General features: G+C 41.2%; 2 protein-coding genes across 4 annotated transcripts; one reads left to right on the top strand and one right to left on the bottom strand.

Annotated features, from left to right (window-relative positions):
• Window positions 1–620: 620 nt before the first annotated feature.
• On the bottom strand, window positions 621–4,119 carry UQCC6 (ubiquinol-cytochrome c reductase complex assembly factor 6). The gene is made up of 3 exons (XM_082240684.1): window positions 3,932–4,119; window positions 2,269–2,398; window positions 621–1,617 (listed from the first exon to the last, which is right to left on the bottom strand). Exons 2-3 carry the CDS (start codon window positions 2,374–2,376, stop codon window positions 1,522–1,524), a joined length of 204 nt encoding a protein of 67 aa, XP_082096810.1. The 5' UTR covers window positions 2,377–2,398; window positions 3,932–4,119; the 3' UTR covers window positions 621–1,521.
• Window positions 4,120–5,135: 1,016 nt separating this feature from the next.
• Window positions 5,136–18,234, top strand: TDG (thymine DNA glycosylase). Of its 3 annotated transcripts, none has more exons than XM_082240613.1 (10): window positions 5,136–5,271; window positions 7,729–7,871; window positions 9,017–9,225; window positions 10,234–10,303; window positions 10,699–10,834; window positions 10,920–11,002; window positions 11,093–11,187; window positions 11,446–11,617; window positions 12,773–12,901; window positions 14,561–18,234. In XM_082240613.1, exons 2-10 carry the CDS (start codon window positions 7,778–7,780, stop codon window positions 14,695–14,697), a joined length of 1,125 nt encoding a protein of 374 aa, XP_082096739.1. In that variant the 5' UTR covers window positions 5,136–5,271; window positions 7,729–7,777; the 3' UTR covers window positions 14,698–18,234. The 3 variants fall into 3 exon arrangements, with proteins under 3 accessions (XP_082096739.1, XP_082096738.1, XP_082096737.1); XM_082240612.1 differs by having other exon boundaries at window positions 5,248–5,368; XM_082240611.1 differs by lacking the exon at window positions 5,136–5,271 and adding an exon at window positions 5,396–5,550.
• The last annotated feature ends 5 nt before the right edge of the window (window positions 18,235–18,239 follow it).

The following is an 18,239-nucleotide window of genomic DNA, read 5'->3' as shown; positions in this document are numbered from 1 at the left end:
TAATTTCCAGGTTCTGTATGTTTTTAAAAGAGGTTAAATTAAATTACTTCCTTGTTTTTTGTATGAAAATAGTGGACCTCATTTATTAACAAGACCTGACTAGTTGCTGTTTCAGAACAAAAAAACCCCCTGAACACTCATTTCTTGCGTAATTAAGATGTCTGTGAGTGATATGCAACAATGGGAACTTCACAGATGGAAAATTGTGGTGCTGGAAGATGTAGCAAGGTGGAACTATAGCCTACATGAGGCATTGTACCGAGGAGCTAGGCGGCAAAAAAAAAATGAAAACTAGAGCAGACACATATGTGGTCACATGACAAGTTGAGCTTTGTATCAGTTGTCAATTCTGAACTCGTCCACAAGGTCTTATATATAGTATGTATGTCAATCTATAAGGTGGTAAATCCTGAACAGCAGCGATACCTTCCACTGCAGGAAAAGGTCTAGCTGGTACAGCAGATAACTATAGACACCTTATATTAAACTGGCTGCTCTTCATATAGATTCAAAGGACAATCATAACAATTTCTACTCAAGAAGTACTAGTGAACTCAATGAGGTAGATACATTAGGATTGTAGCCTAAGGCTTGCCTACAGAAAGCATACTTCACGCAGCTTTGTGAAACGTGAGTTTATTGCACCACCACTTTTAGGGAGTGAAAATCCAAAGAGGCAACCATCCATCTCTAGTCCCTATTATTTTCATCAACTGGGCTACCCTCTCACCACTGGAACCAACTTTAGTGGGTGTCATTTTGCTGCCTTTTACTACAGGCTGCAGTGCTAGAACCTGCAAATCCACCTCCATTACAGCCACTTTAAGGTAGGCTGACACCCTTGCTTGTTGGAAGCCCATTATAGAATTGTGAGCAGCCTACAGCAATGGATGTATCTGCTCTGATGAGGGGCTGATGAGATCCTGACAGATTTCTTCCTATGCCCCAAATAGCCAAGTCTGTAAGGTCCATTGCAAGTGCATTGCAACTCTTTCCAAGAAGGTGTTTTGATTGACACTAACCAAATGTGTAACCAAGAACTAGTACTTGAACGGACAGCTGCATATTTCTGCACTGCAGGGGGTTGATGATCCTCGGTGTCCCTATTCTATGAGATACCTTTTGCTCTTGTGTCACATCTTAGTCCCTCCCCTTGGGCTGACAACCTGGCTCATTGATCTCTGGAAGTCACTCTGCAGACCTTTTTCAGCAGAAGGGTAATAAAGCTTAACACCTCATCAAAAAACCCCAGAAACTGTTTTAAGGAAGGGGGGGGAATAGTACTGGCATATTGTGCCATATATAGAGAGCAATGCTACAGGTATATATTGAGACAAACCAGACAGCTAAGTAAAAGACTGCCTTGTATTGCATGGGAGGAAGTAAAAACATTTGGACTCCAGAAAATGGGCATACACTAGATGACTTGTATAGCCAGTGTTGCCAGAAAACTCTGAAATTGCACAGGTTCAATTATAAATACTAAAGAGCAATTCATGGAGGAACATAATTCTTGCATCATCACTGTTGTGAAGGCTGAACTTCCTGATTTCTTTCTTTGAGCCCCAATAGTTCAGTTCTGAGTTCTCCAGGCTTGGGAGGAACTTCTGGTATTGTCTAAAAAAAGAAAAAAGGCAAGTCATACCGATACCAAGAACCACAAGTTCAGTTTTTAAACTTATAGCTTTAATTATATGCACACTTAGTGAAAACTTCTAGGTCATGAACTATGATAAGGTATTAGCTCTAGCCCAGGTGTGGGCTTCTGGGTATTGCTGAACTACAACTCCCATCAGCCCCAGCAAGCACAGCCAATGGGCAGGGGTAATGGGTTCAGCAACATCAGGAGGGCCAAAAATTCCCCACACTCCATTTCAAAATGCACATTAGGATAAAAGGCTAAAACAATAAAGGAATATTTTGAACTGCCTTTGGACACAGATCTGCGGGCTTAGGGAAAAGTGTAAGGTGTTCAAAGCCATCCAGGCAACAGAATATCCAACTATTATTGCTCAGCAGCTCATCTAAGACCTAGGCTACTGAAGCTGGCTACTGTCTGTCATGGGATGGACAGTAAAAAAACCAAAAAAAACCTAGAGTCTTGGGAGATATATTACCTCTCAGAGCTGTATTGGGGAATAAGTGTATTCCCAGTGTTACTGTGTTGTTTGATGTAAGCTGTCCTGGGGGTCCTTCTGAAGTTGAAACGTGCAACTATTTCAAACAAACCAATACGTAAATAGTGCGGGGAGGGGAGAAGCCACTTACAAGATCAGGCCTGTAATATCGATGGACAACTTCTGCACCAGCAAACATGGCCAACATACTTGCACTGAACATTTTCAGGTAGCGAGGCCAAGCTACTCCTGCAGGCATAGCCAAGAGCTACTAGCAGCAACTGGAATACAAGTAAAAGAGGAAGACGAGGACACTGAATAGTGAAGAAATGGCATGAACTCTGATGACCTAAAAGGAAAATGATGAAGTCCAGGATAGAAACACAAGATGCTGGACGTTCTGGCAGTGCCTGTTGCTGACTGTATCCAACTAATAATGCTCAAAATGAATTTCAGTTGATTAACTTAAGTTTGTTGAGTACAATGGACCTACTACACTAGTATGACTTACCTACAACCCTCATTCCTGAAACAAAGCTGCATCTTATGCTTGGAAAGCATTTTTATTATCATCAATTCCTGTGCTTTTTCTTGCTCAAAGCCACACAGCAAATCCCCAACACAGAGGTGAAAACACAGTTTTAAGCTGCACTCCCATGCACAATTACTTGGGAGTATGTCCCACTGCACACAGTGGGATTTCTAAGTAGATGTGCATGGGACGGCAATTTCAGTCCCATGTGCATCTAAGAAATCGTTGGCATGCTGTGGGCTCCAATCCAGTAAAAATTCTGAAAACAACACATTAGTCTGTCATGGAATAAATTTGTGTGCCAGCTGTGCCCATTCCTGGAGATGTCAGCCATGGTGATACATACCTTAGGTACAATCTGTTTGGATTAATGAAACACACCATAGATGGGACTGTCTTTATTGCAGTAATCTAACCTGGAGTTTATGGGACGCAGGTGGCGCTGTGGGTAAAAGCCTCAGCGCCTAGGGCTTGCCGATCGAAAGGTCGGCGGTTCGAATCCCTGCGGCGGGGTGCGCTCCCGTCGTTCGGTCCCAGCGCCTGCCAACCTAGCAGTTCGAAAGCACCCCCGGGTGCAAGTAGATAAATAGGGACCGCTTACAAGCGGGAAGGTAAACGGCGTTTCCGTGTGCGGCTCTGGTTCGCCAGAGCAGCGATGTCACGCTGGCCACGTGACCCGGAAGTGTCTTCGGACAGCGCTGGCCCCCGGCCTCTTGAGTGAGATGGGCGCACAACCCTAGAGTCTGGCAAGACTGGCCCGTACGGGCAGGGGTACCTTTACCTTTACCTTTAACCTGGAGTTTACCAGAGCATAGAGAGCAGTAGTTGGGCTTTCCCTCTCCAGATAAGGCCCACCAGCCAAAGCTGATGGAAAGCACTCTGCGAATAATTGTATTGTAAATTGGTATTGTTATAATGAGGCCATTCTTGGAACCTAATTGAAAACTAATAAAAATTATTATCAATATGAAAGAAAAGAAAGCACTCTGCGACACAGGCCACCTGCGCCTCAAGTAACAGTTGCAAAGGATCCAGCAAAGGCTCATGAACGGCAGTCTCCACGGTGTGAGAAGTGAGTGGGTTGCCTGCGGGTCTCTTAAACAGTTATCCCAGATCCATGAAACCGAGCAAATCCGCCAAGTGACAAACACGCATCTCGCCCAACGGACACGCGTGTCCTTCCACAACGCCAAAAGGCAAGCCAGGTTCTTCCCAATGGAAAGGGGTAGATGGGGGGGGGGCTTTTCTTCCATGAAGCTCCCTGGTTGCTAGCACCGGTTACCTGCATCAGCCCTGATCGCTGGCTTGTCGGTGGCGGAGCCTAATCTCACGAAGGACGAGCCGAAAGAAGGTTCTCTTTGACCGGACCGGGAACCAATAGAGGACGCGGAAGGCAAGAGCAACGCACAGGTCAAGAAGTCACGTGTACAACAAGCTGTTACAGCTCCTCCCCCTCCCCCTTCCTGGAACTGGAAAGCACCCTAGAGATAGAAATGTAGAATAGCGTGTAGCCTTTTCATTCAAGGGAAGATTTGAAAGACGCCCGTGGCTGTAATTCTCGCCCTAGGTACTCTACGCCTGCTCTAAAGTGTAACATATATATGGGGGGGAAAGCCCTAAATATTCCGCATCGGGAGATAAAGGAGGAATGCCGTTCGCTTTTGGACCGGAAGTGCTATAACAAGGCTGATGAACTAAGTCACTCCTATTTTTGCTATGTCTAGTAAATAGTACTAGACATACTATGTCCGTGTCCGTTGGGCGAGATGCGTGTTTGTCACTTGGCGGATTTGCTCGGTTTCATGGATCTGGGATAACTGTTTAAGAGACTATTTTGCTATGTCTATGTATAGTAAAAGCCATGGTTTTCCCAGTAGTGATGTATGGAAGTGAGAGCTGGACCATAAAGAAGGCTGATCGCCGAAGAATTGATGCTTTTGAATTACGGTGCTGGAGGAGACTCTTGAGAGTCCCATGGACTGCAAGAAGATCAAACCTATCCATTCTTAAGGAAATCAGCCCTGAGTGCTCACTGGAAGGACAGATTGTGAAGCTGAGGCTCCAATACTTTGGTCACCTCATGGGAAGAGAAGACTCCCTGGAAAAGACCCTGATGTTGGGAAGGAGAAGGGGACGACAGAGGACAAGATGGTTGGACAGTGTTCTCGAAGCTACCAGCATGAGTCTGATCAAACTGCAGGAGGCAGTGGAAGACAGGAGAGCCTGGCGTGCTCTGGTCCATGGGGTCACGAAGAGTCGGACACGACTAAACGACTAAACAACAACAAATGATGAAGTAATAAAATAAAATTGAAATAAAATAAAATTTTGTATGTGTTACATACATACATACATGTGTATACATATATACACACACACTGAAGTAATAAAATAAAATATTGCCGTAGCTCAGTGCATCAGCTCCGCCCACGTTTGGCCCCACATCCCTCTAGGAAACCAAGGCAGGGCTGCGCGGGAGAACCGAGCCTGACACCCGCGGTTCCGGAGCGCTGCTACCCTTCAGACCAGGCAACGCCGAGCCACGTCGGCCAACGAAGCAAAGGCAAGCTTCCTACGTCGCTGAAATCGTAGCCCCGCGTTTCTCCATCCCGGAATTCTACGGTAGGCCGCGCCGCGTGTCAGTCTATCCTTTTCCTGTCTCTGTGGGCCGGCCAGCCCACGCCGGCGCCGCGGAACCAGAGAGAGTCGGCGGCAGAAGGTACAGCGCGCGAGCTGTGGGGGGAGGGGGAGGGGCCTTGCCGAGGGTCGCGGGGTTTTGGAGGTTGGGCTTGGCTGGCGCTGACTAGGCCTCGAGTTCTCGCCGGGCCTTCGCTAGCTGGGGAGGTGGGCGTCGAGGAGACGCCAGCGCTCGGGAATGGAAGCCGAGGATCCCGGCCCCAGGTAGATGGGGCGGAAGGAGGCCGAGGCCGAGCTAGCGGGTGGGCAGGGGGGCTTCCAAGGCCCTCTGGGGGCGGAGGGGGCCGTGGTCGCCTCCCCTCCTGCCGTGGAGGAGGCTGCGGAGAGCACAAAAGGCTTCCAGGCCAGGGTCTCTTGCCACAGGCAGGCCAAGGCCTGAGCCCGGAATGGGAAGCTGGAGAGGGGAGTGAGCGAGGCTCTGGGTCGCCTCTGTATTGTTATTTATAATGCGTGTTTATATTACTGATACATGGGCAGATGCACACAGGATGGAGGGCTGCACCTCTCTCTCTCTCACACACACACACAAATACACAATTATGTATACTTAATAGCATATGTGTAATATTGGAGCAAGATCTGTTAGGTACGCTCACAGCACATATTTTACTGTCAGGACTCCCCTGTATGTGTGTGTGTGTTTATTGTTTTTGATTGCAATTTTTAAAAATGGTTCTCATGCACCTTGCCCTGAGATCCTTTGATTATAGGGTGGGTTATAAATATTTGCAAACACACATATATACATATTGATTGGTGTCCATCTGTCTCAGGAGACAATGGAGGAGTGAAGGCAGAGACTGATATGAGAGAGACATGTTTTGTGCATATACATGTGCACATACATACATACATACCAAGCTGCTACCAGACTGGGTGGGTGGGTGGGCTTGGCATGATTCATATTATCAAAAAGTGCCCTTACATAGAAAACTGGTGTGTCAGAAAGAGGCTTGAAGCCTCTGGTTTCTCATTTTTCTACCAGTAAAGGCACAGGACTGGTGTAATTGAAGAGTGCGTGGTGAAGTGAGCTTCCACCTGTGCAGTGTGGAATGGTACAATCCAGAAACAGGCTTACCAACTTGAAGCAGTTCATGTGGAACTAGGCCTCCATGAAATGTGTATTCAAAACTCTTCCTATTACCTTGGCAAGCAATTATCCTTTCTACGGGTGTGTATTCAGGATCAAATAATGTGGATGAGTTGCTTCTTTATGCTAGTTGTAAAGAGTGGTGAAAGGATGGTTTTTCCTTGCCCGCTTTCAATTACACTTAAGGTGGAAACTAACTTGCCTTAATAAGTGTAAGGGTAGAGCTGAGGATGCTAGTTGTTCCTCCTTTTTTATAGTACAACAGCAATGGTCCAGTTCAGATACTCTTAAAATAAACGACATATGGGGCATGTCTATGAACTCAGCTGCGGATAGGAACTAGTATCTGACCCATGACAGCAGGTTTTCCCAGCAGCAGTTTGCATGAGCATATTGGTACCTTTTTATTTTATTTAATTCGCAGCATAGGAAGTCTCATTGGAAGCTCTGTTTTGATGCATCTGATGGTCTGTTCTGGCCAGCAGCAGCTTTCTTTGGTTGGGACTTTTCCAACCAAATCTGGAGGTGCTGGGGACTGAGCCCTGGGGCTTTCTGCATGCAAGTCAAACTCTGCTCTACAGTCTTTCTTTCAGTGAATTGCTGTCAAGAAGTGGTGCCTTTCAGTGTGTGTTGTAACTTCTTTTACTCTGCTTGTAGGGTTTTTCAGTGCTTGAACCAGGTTAACATGTTGTGTTGGGACTCATTGACTTGATTAGCAATTGACAGTATTTGTGCTTTCCCAGATCATGCAAACAGGAAACGTAGCTCTCCAAATCATTTGTTTGTGTTTAAATTAGACTTTGAGAATCAACCATGTTACCACTCTGATCATATATTTAACAAACAAAAAGCAAGTACAACTATTCAGGGATAACTTGGGATACTTCCAGAACAGAGGTTAATAGAATAGATCTCACAAATGGGCTGTTGGCAACATTTTTTTAAAATTAATTGGATTTTTCTTGGAAAGGGTAAGTCTGAATTAAATGGGGAAGTATAGAATGGTATTTTTACACAAACAATGTCTTGGGAACACTGCAAAAGATGTGCATGCCTAAGGAGCACCCATTCCACACCAAGCACCTGTCTGGAAGTACCCTTTTTGTTGACCTTGGCTGTGATCCTGTGGGAGCAGAAGTATATAATATATAAGATGAGAATTGTTGCCAAACATGGAAGAAATCCACCAGACTAGACTTGAAAATGCATGTCAAATACTACTTGAAATTTTGTTCCAGATTTATAATTTGAAATGGTAGTAATTTTAACCTTTTTAAATTATTTTTTAAAAGACATTATACTGCCCTTCAACCAGCATTTTATCCTTTTCCATTCCATCAAATGATGACTGGAGTTCCAAACATGGAGATGATGAATGAAGAGGAAGCACTTCAGGGGCCTTTGGAATCAGACTTTGTTCCAGAACCTGTTAAAGGTGTCTCAATTTTTTCCTTGAAATGTTTAAGCAAATATGCAGGAAACATATTTCTTTTAGAATATCTGAAAACAGTTGGATAGCTTCATTCTTCAGAGTGGTGGTATTGCTGACCTGAATCAATGCTTATTGTGAAAATGTGCCCTTTTCTTTACAGTTTTAAAATATTGTAGTAACAAGAAAGAGTGGACACTTCTAGCTTGAGCTTGCACATTTTTTCTAATAACTGATGAAGCAGCAGTTTACATGAACATACTTAACTTGCATTTTTGTTGTATACAGTAAAAGGTAAATGTCAAAGTTACAGGAACAAGTTGCATAACCTGTCTATATCATGGTATTCATACATGCATTACATTGTTCTCAGATTGTCAATGCAACCCTTTTTATTCTGTTTTGTAGTTCAGAAACTGATCCCATCTTTTTTCTGGTTGGCCAGCATATTGTATTAAAGATTTCAAATTTAGTCTCACTTGATTATTCTACATCAATATTTAAAATAGTAGATTACCAATCCCTTTAAAATTCTTGGATACTGTTACTAATTTCTGGATAACATTTAATAATGCAACTTCTTAGTTTGCAACATAACTATATGATTGCTTGCCATATAGTTACTAAGGTATTTCTTAGGATAATGCACAAAATAAAGTTTTGATGCAATCAAACTTTTCTTGCAGCCTTGTGATTTCTATAGCAAATTGAATTTATTTGTAAAAGCAGCCTCTAGAACTAAACTTGAATAACCTTAAGATTTCTCAAGTAATTTTTTATTGTGTACTTTCTCCAGAAATGGCCACTGGGGTCAGTTTTGATGCTCAGAGCTCATTTGCAAGGCATTTTAAAAACCCTCTTTCATGTACGAGCAGGTTTCTAGTAATATTTATCTATCCAAAGATAAATATTAACAGCAAGAGCGATCTGATGCTCTTTTCAGGGCAGTAACGGTTTGGATAAGTTAGAAAGATGTGGAGTTCTTCCAACTTTCGTTGAGAATATTTGTTGGATGTCATGTTTAGCTGAAAGATATTTTATTAGCTAGAAATAGATTTTTAAATGTAACATTTCACATCATCTCTGATTAATTAGTAGTATTTTGCCATCTCCAAAGACTTAATAAAAAGTAATTTCCTTTTGACTTACAGCAACTGTTAAAGGAAGAAAGAGAAAAAACAAAACTTCTGAACCCAAGAAACCTGCTGCTAAAGTTGCCAAATCAAAAGCCAAACAAGAAAAAATCACAGATACTTTTAAAGTCAAAAGGAAAGTAGATCGTTTTAATGGCGTATCTGAAGCTGAATTGTTAACCAAAACTCTTCCTGATATACTGACCTTCAATTTGGATATTGTAATTGTAAGTCAGATGTAAGAAAGTTTTATCTGTAGATAACTGTTTTGCATCCAGTTCAGTTAGCAACTTTGTAGTAAATCCCAAAAGGGATGTCTGTGTTAGTCTGTTGCAACAATAACATTCTGTTCTTCCCTTGTATAGATTTGGGCTCTGTATAGAAATGTTACAAACCTCCTCCTCTTGCATGACCTTTTGGCTCTACAGTTTAATGTTTGTCCCTGGGAGTTTCTCCATGAGGATAATTTATCATCCCCCCCCCTTTTTTTCTTTTTAATTGATAAGAAGAGGGTCATTTGTTGTTTAAAGTGATCATTTTACTAGATTGGCTGGGAACAAAAAGTGATCACTTTCTGATATTTCCTTATTCCCAACAAATAATTGAGGTCTATTTCCACTTTTGCTTTTTCCTTAGCTGTTTTAAAGTATTTTCCTCTGTTTTAGCACAGTGGTTTCCCATTGTCATAAACATTTCAAGTATTTACAACAGATCTGTAAGAGCGGATGAGATAAGTGATTAACTTTATATTTTCTGGAACATGAAAGTCGTCTCTGAGATATTTCACATTTTAGTTCCATACCCTGCTTTGCTTCAGCAATTAATAGTCGTAAACAGGTCTTTATTTATTTAAAACATTTGTATCTTGTCATTCCTCAAAAAAAGCTCAAGGTAGCTAACAGAACAAAATCACAACTTAACAATTTTAAAACGTCCATTGCCAAAAATATGAAAACAGCCAAAACAGAAATAGAAAGCAGCAGCAATCCTCTCTTACTAATAGCATTAAAATATATTCAAAGAAAATAGAGATAGTTAAAACCAATGCATTAAAACCATGTTATAAAACCAAACACATAGGAGCATAATGTAAATAGGTGGGCAGGCTCATCCAGGAAAAGGCAGCCCTGTAGATGACCCAGTCCTAAACCATTCAGGGCATAAAAAGTATCCAAAGCACTTTAAGTTATTCCATGGAACAGATGAGAAGATTTAATTCTTCTTTTGTTTTCTAGATTGGTATAAATCCAGGTTTAATGGCAGCCTACAAAGGCCATCATTACCCAGGACCTGGAAACCACTTCTGTAAGTTCCTCCTTCTATGATCTCTTGAAACTTTTAAGAATGCAGTTTTAATTCTGCATTTTCTGATTGTAGAAGGGCTAGAGAAATGAGATTGTGGGCAAGATTTGGCTTTTGTTAGAAGAAGTGTAGTAAATGGCTGCATGGGTGAAATGGTGAGCATGTAAAATAGTGCATATTCAGCATTAATGCTAAAAGGGAAATGCCAAGCGGTGAGAAGATATTAGTTATCTCACTTCCTTCCAAAAACATCAGAGGCAAATTGTGTGGGAAGCACAAAATAAGAGAGCCAAGCCAAAAACGACATGGTGTTCAAGTACTGGTTGCCTGAGCAGTGATAAGAAGTTGACTGCATTGTAACACAAACTATAAGAATCATATATTTTCTGCCTCCACAGGGAAGTGTCTCTTTTTGTCTGGGTTAAGTGAAGAACAGTTGAATCATATGGATGACCACACTTTGCCACATAAATATGGTATTGGGTTTACAAACATGGTGGAAAGGACAACACCAGGGAGCAAGGACCTTTCCAGGTAGGGTCAAGTTGGAATTCCGTAAATAGATCATGGGTATTTCCAGACCTGCTATATAACTTAATATTTTCCTCCCACTTTTTAGCAAAGAGTTTCGGGAAGGAGGACGGATTCTGGTGCAAAAATTGCAGAAGTATCAACCTAAAATAGCAGTTTTTAATGGAAAATGTGAGCCTTTTATATACAAGATTTCTGCATATTGATTTCACTGGTATGGTATTGTGACTAACAGTCAATTTGTATTTAATTTGACTGTAGGCATTTATGACATTTTCAGCAAAGAGGTTTTTGGCGTAAAGGTTAAAAAGTTGGAATTTGGACTCCAGCCACATAAGGTTCCAGACACAGAAACAGTAAGTTCCTGTCGTGGTTATGAAATAAAAACACAGAATCTTACCATTTGTGGAAGAATGAATTGATATAACCTTGCACTGATGGAGGACAAAACACTCCTATTCAAAACTGTTACCTTAGAATTTAAGATTTTACTACCTGTGAGTGAGATAATGGAAGTTTTTGAAACAAAGTTAGTATTTTTAAAAATGCTGTACCAGTTTGAAGGCTTCTGATTTAACATTGCCTTTTGTTTTGATATTTTTTCCTTTTTACAGCTTTGCTATGTTATGCCCTCATCCAGTGCAAGATGTGCTCAGTTTCCTCGTGCACAAGATAAAGTTCATTATTACATCAAGCTGAAAGACCTAAGGGATCAGCTGAAGGGTGTTGCGTCAAATGCAGAGGTCCAGGAAGTGCAGTACACATTTGACTTGCAGCTAGCACAAGGTATAGCATATGAAGCCAGAATAACCAGGATTTGCTCAAAAGACGTAATCCACATGAGAAAAATAAAGTGGGCCTGGGCAGCTGCTTAGTGCTGTAACTGGAAGGCTGCAGTTGTGACCTATTTTAAACAAAAGTGTCCTAAATGTATGCATGATTTCTTCTGTGAAACTATTCCTTAAGCAGTTTAACAAGAGAGCAAATAGAAAGTTTTTAATACATTTTGGAGGCCTTGTAACTTGTAATTCCTTAAAATTCTATTTTATACTGGATATTATTTAATCATATACAATAAGGGTATAATTATACCTTCTGAGTAGGATAACAGTGTTATCCTGTTGAAAGACTCCTCAATATGCTCAAGTCAAGAGTTTGAAATCTGATTTATTTTTCTCGATAAGGTTTTTATTGGGATTTTCCCATAATACAATAAGGTTACAGCTACCTAAGATACAATACAAGAAAAAGAAGCAAAAGAGAAAGAGGCAACAGAGATAAAGAGAGAGAGAAAACAAAGAAAGAAGAAACAGAGAAACATTAGCAAAAATGACAAAAGAGGGACTTCCGATTTTCTATCTACAGTGCAACCTTGGTTCTCGAATTTAATCCGTTCCAGAAGTCCATTCGACTCCCAAAACCAAGGCGCAACTTCCGATTGGTGCAGGCGCCACAGAAACAATAACCAACAGCCGCATCAGACGTTCAGCTTCTGAAATTCGTTCAAAAACCGAAACGCTCACTTCTGGGTTTTTGGCACTCGGGAGCCGATTTGTTCGTCAACTAAGCCATTCGAGAACCAAGGTTCCACTTTACTGGTCATGTACAGAAAGAATATAAAATTATTTAAAACTATCGGTCAATATGAACTACTATCTACTTTCTTAAGTTACACTGTCTCATTGTCATCATTTTGTTTATTTTATGGAAAGTCCAAGATAGGTCCCCTAAATACTGTAATTATTTATAAGGGTTAACCATATTTCCTCTTATTGATTCACACCAACATTACTATTATATCATACTATTTCTTTCCATCCATGTCTATATTAAGGTCTCTCCACTGTGATCATATATTCCATTTTTGTTTCTCATATATCCACTTGTTCATGACCGGTTAGAGATTTGATTTAAGCTTTCAATGTGTGTGTGTTTCTTCAGAGGATGCTAAGAAAATGGCTGTCAAAGAAGAAAAATATGATCCGGGTTATGAAGCAGCTTACGGGGGTGCTTATGGTGAGAAAACAGCTGAGGATGGTGAACCATGTAACTTCCCTTCAAATGGAACAGGTAGAGTATAGGGAATATTTTGTTTTCTCTTCATTTTAATCCATGTTCCCTGATGCAGAAGATAATTAGGATTGATTCTATTAATTTCTTTTGTTTTAGACAAGTGCAACACTGCATTTGGAACTCAATGCAAAAGTATAAACTATTAAGGTGTTATAAAGTAGAAGTCACATTCTGCATTCACATGTAACTTTTTACAGTGGTGCGCCGCAAGACGAATGCCTCGCAAGACGGAAAACTTGCTAGACGGAAGAGTTTTCCATTTTGGAGGTGCTTCGCAAAACGAATTTTCTATGGGCTTGCTTCGCAAGACGAAAATGTCTTGCGAGTTCCTGCGGGTTTTTTCCCCTCCCCCCTTTTTCTAAGCCGCTAAGCCGCTTATCTGCTAATCCGCTAATCCGTCAATGGGCTTGCTTCGCAAGACGAAAAAACCGCTAGACGAAGAGACTCACAGAACGGATTCTTTTCGTCTTGCGAGGCACCACTGTATATCTTTTTAAAATCCGACGTAGAGAAGCATGTATGAATCTGTGTAAGTAAAATTCAGTCTTTTCAGTTGCCATATATTTTCTCTGTCTTTCACTCTCTCAATTTATCACTTGTAAGATAATGATAATAATAATGATAAGCAGCAGCAGCAGCCATGCTAATGCCAGAGGATCTAGGGGGACTGTTGGGGAACATGGTAAATTAGTGAGAAATAGCAAATCCAAAATCCAAAAAGTTACTCATGGTTATTTGACTTATTTATCATCTTTAGTGAAACGGAATAACAAAATACAAATTTTAAGTGCCAGTTGTACTTTTTAATTCCATTTATTTTCTATCTTGCTCTTCAGCCCCAAGTGATTCTCATAGTGGCTCACAAATAAAAATGAAACTACAAATACAATAAACAATCATTTATGAAGCAGCAGAGCACTAAACCAGATATTAGAAGCAGAGCTAAAAAGTAATGGCACTAACTCAATAATTAATGTCAGCACAAAGTGAGACTCCCTTCCAGAGATGGGACATTTGATGGGCAAATATTTCTCTTCCAGTGGAAAACAGACCGACAGGAATGCCTTGAAGGAAGGCATAGAATTCTTGAAGCACACGTACTTTCTTGGCTAAAATATGTTGGCTAAAAATATGGCCATCTTTAGTTTCCCCCCCAATTGTTTTCTTAATGAAATGGATTGAGTAAGTTAGTTGCTTTAAGTTGTATGTGTTTAACTTTTTTAAATGGATAGCAGCTGGGTGGCTTTTGTAGTTGAAAATTTCATGGTGGGGAATGGGTTAGACTCTCAGGGGTGCCCAAACTTTTTTCAAAGAGGGCCAGATTTGATGAAGTGAACATGTGTGAGGGCCGACCAAAGTTGTTCAGGTTTTTTTACAATTTTACCCCAAAGTTGTTGAGCTTTTTAAAGGATTTTACCCCAGGACATATACTGCCACGGGGGCCGAGTTAGGCCCCCAAAACGGATTTTGGACATGCCTGGGTTAGCGTTTCCCTGTGGTGGCTACCCTCAGCCACCCCCCATCTACAGTCAAACAGATGAATGGATGCCCCTGGTGGGCAAAATCTGTAACCAGCACATTTGGGGAAATGCCTTTTCTTCCGTCAGCCAGAGCACCAACTAAACGATTAAGTCATTTTGGTTTGTTTTCCTGCAGCAACCAGTGCAGAGTACAGCAGTGGATCTTCCTTTGGAGATGTCCCCAATGGACAGTGGATGACACAGTCTTTCACAGATCAGATTCCAGATTTCAGGAATTCTAGACCACAAGAGGAAGAAGGAAGCAATGCTTAAAGGCTGCCTTTTAAGCCAAGCGTAACTTCTGCAGGAGTTTTTTAAAATGCAAACGTCAAGAATGGTACCTCAGTTCTCCAACTGAAGCATTTTTAAATAGCATTTTACCTCTTAGTTCTCTCTTATGATAACCATTTGTGTTTGTAGATTTAGACCTATGAATCAGGTCACTTAAAGAAAATGCTTTTTAAGAGATGAGGCTTCCCTGTTTCTTTCTCTTTCTTTCTTATTTTGTATGAGACTTTTGTATTTAAATTGTTCCATAGTTGCCGTTTTAGAAAACTGACTTCTCATTGGTGAAAACTTTTGTTTTGTTTTGTTTTAAATCTGTATTTTGTAATGTAGTTTGTGAACGTACATTTTTAACCTATCCCTTCATGCGTTGGGATATTTCATACGTGTGTTAGTCCATCTAAGGAGAGGGAAAGCTGCTTGTAGATCTAACATTGTTACTGGAAGTGACATAGCAAGTTATTGTCCAGCAAATCTGTTACACATAGTTGTAGGCCTGCCTCTGGTGTGAAGGAGGCTTGTTTTTATGGCAGAAAGTAGCGGGCAGGCATGTATGTACATCATTTGACTACTGCCACTTGAATGTGTGACCTGCCACCATTGAAAAGCATAAGGGTTGAACCAAATGATCACCAGGTCTCTCCTCTGTTACTTTATGGGGGCCAAGCACCTTCATCCTATTGTTGTTGTTTAATATCTGCTGCTATTTCAGCTGGCATTTTCACTCTCTCCATTTCATTCATCCTCAAGTGATCCCAGTCAATCAGGGATTATATACTGGATGTGGTGACATTACAGTGCTGTGCAGCCGGTCAGATTTGACTGCTTGCTGATGTCACTAAGAGCAAGTGGGTTCCCCTTAGTGTAAGGGCCCTGCTTCAGATTCAGATTTTGAGGATAATCTTGGCCCATAAGGGATTCTAAAATCAACATTTTAACAGCCTTTCACAGTGATCTCTGAAAAACAACTGAAAGTTGTAGCACTTCTTTCAGTTCTGAGCTAAGATTATCCTAGCACATGCCTTTGTTCAGGCCTCCCTTTACTACTTCTGGCTCAGCCTTAAAAAGCTTTCCTTGTGAGAAATGGAAATCCTGCCTCCAGTGGATTGTCTTTGATGGCCCATGAGAAACATGCATGTGGGAACAATTCCTTAGTGTGTGAGAGAAAGTGTGTGTAAAGAAGAGAGGTATGAGGAGACTGTGCACATGTTTCTGAGAGTTTAATACCTCGATCTCATAGCCACTTATCTCAGGAAGATGGAGGGGAATGCTGTAACCGCCACATTTTGTGTGTTCCCTTCTGCCTGCCCTCTGAAGGTTGAGCTGCTGGTGGGGAATGGCTTGTAGTGTAGCTCTTGGAATGGAAAGATATAGTGGTGGGGATTTAGGGCTAGGGAACATGTGGTCATCCAGATGTTTTTGGAATCCAAATCCCATCAGCCCCGCATTGCATGTCCAGGATGACATGCAATGGTCCAGGATGATTGGAGTTGTAGCCCAACAATATATTGAACAGCACATGATCCCCAACCCTGATTTAGTGTTTCAAGAGAACTTTTGGCCAGAATAGAGAACCACCTTAAGAAGGAAATATCTATGCTCTGTACAGTGGTACCTTGGTTCTAGGACTTAATCCGTTCCAGGAGTCAGTTCGACTTCTGAAACTGTTCAAAAACCAAGGCACTGCTTCTTATTGGCTGCAGGAGCTTCCTGCACTCAAGCGGAATCCGTGTTAGACATTCGGCTTCCCAAAAACATTTGCAAACTGGAACACTTACTTCCAGGTTTGCGGTGTTCAGGAGTCAATTTGTTCGGCAACTAAGCCGTTTGAGAACCAAGGTTCCACTGTATAGGCTTTTTAAATACATACATGCCACAGGAGGAGGAAAACACTGGAAAGGAACTGGGGGCAAGAGAGGGTTGATCTGAAGAAGCTTCACCAGAATTCAGCATTTTTCATTTTTAGGAAACATCACATTCCACATCTTGCTGGCCAAAACGATGGTGGTGTGACATTCAGGCAGCTACAAGCCTACCCTAGGAAATGGACATAATTACCCAACTACAAAACATTTCCTAATGGTTTGGGGCACAGTGACATTGCATTGCAGACACAACACCTGCATATGGAAGATTTCAGTAAGCTTGCCCTGTCCTCCCCTCCTACTCATGGCTACTCATACAGGCAGTGCTACGGTGTTGGGAGAAATGGGAAGTCTCTCTGCATTTCCACAGACCTATTGAGCCCCTTCTCTCCATGCCTTGCAAAAGTTTGGGTATAAGTGAAGGAGATGTGTCCCTTTCCCCTCTAACATTCCTTCGCACTGCCTTGTATGCACAAGTGAAGGAGGGAGAGTTTTAGCTCTGTTGGAATTCTTTGCTTGCAAGTTTTGAGCCCACAATGCAAGTAGATCATGCTCATTGTCTTTGGATAAACTTAAATTGATGTTGGGAGTGTTTGTTCTGTCTGTGCCTAATATCTTGCTTCCTTCTCTCTTCCCCGCACCTCCTTTTTGTCACAAGTGGGGAAGAGATGGCTTAAAAGTAAAAGCAATAAGAGGATCAAACTGAGGTTTTGATTCATCTGCTGATTAGGTGCTTCGGATACTTGAATTATGCGCAAGAACTGTGTCTCCATAATGTGTACATAGTCTAGATCACTATTTAAGTATACCACGAACAGCTGGATTTATTTAAAAATGTCTTGTGTGTGTTTGGATCAAGAACAATGGGGTTGAGTGGATCAATTTAAAGTAGATCCATAGCTTGCTAGCAGCTTTGAACCTTATGTAGTGTTTTGACTTGCTGCTCATTGAGAGATAAGCATGTTTGTGATCTCCCTCCAAAATCATGTGCTTTAATCCACAAACACAACATTGTTGTTTTTTTAAAAATAATAAGATTGAGGTGTATATTCTGGTTCTGATCATGTCGGTTAGTTGCTGTGGAAACTTTTCATTACCTGGTCAACAATCTATAAAATGATTCACTTGCAGCACAGTCCTATGCATGTTTACTCAGAATTAAGCCCTCCTGTGTTCAGTGGGATTTACTCCCTAGTAAGTGTGTTCAGGATTACAGCCTTAGGTTTTTTAAGGGTTTTTTTAATGTATCGCTGTTTACATGGACACTTTCTTGCAAGTGCTTGAAGTGCCTTGCATCAGGGATCTGAAACAATTTTTAGTTTTAACAAAGCTATATTTCCACAGGTGGTGGACAGCTCAGTAGTAACTTTAGTTAAGTGTGAAAGGGGAACATCTTACTTAAAAGAGCATCCATTAGATTACCAACAGGTTAATGAAATGTGAATGCACGTCTATTGTCAAACATGGTGCTTTTAAAAATTGTATTGAACACTTCTGATCTGCCAATTTCTTGCAAAAAAACAAACCAGGAATTGTTGCAGTATCTTCTGGTGCTTAATTGTGGCATTGTTTAATAAAAGTCTTAATGCTGAATTGTTTGTGCTGTTGAAAAGAAGAAATGGATAAATTATTTGAAATAAATAAAAGAACGGATGTTTAATTTTG

The sequence above is a fragment of the Podarcis vaucheri genome (genome assembly GCF_965113315.1).
Source record: "Podarcis vaucheri genome assembly, chromosome: 10".
In the NCBI taxonomy this organism is placed as follows: domain Eukaryota; kingdom Metazoa; phylum Chordata; class Lepidosauria; order Squamata; family Lacertidae; genus Podarcis; species Podarcis vaucheri.
Note: the sequence above shows the minus strand (reverse complement) of the source record. Positions and strands in the feature narration are given on the sequence as shown.

Coding starts and splice junctions, on each gene's coding strand:
- UQCC6 (XM_082240684.1), bottom strand. CDS start 2,376: ATGCCTGCAGGAGTAGCTTGGCCTCGCTACCTGAAAATGTTCAGTGCA. Junction 1,618..2,268: donor GATATTACAGGCCTGATCTT/GTAAGTGGCTTC, acceptor TTCTTTTTTTAG/ACAATACCAGAAGTTCCTCC.
- TDG (XM_082240611.1), top strand. CDS start 5,525: ATGGAAGCCGAGGATCCCGGCCCCAG. Junction 9,226..10,233: donor TCAATTTGGATATTGTAATT/GTAAGTCAGATG, acceptor TTTGTTTTCTAG/ATTGGTATAAATCCAGGTTT. Junction 12,902..14,560: donor CTTCCCTTCAAATGGAACAG/GTAGAGTATAGG, acceptor GTTTTCCTGCAG/CAACCAGTGCAGAGTACAGC.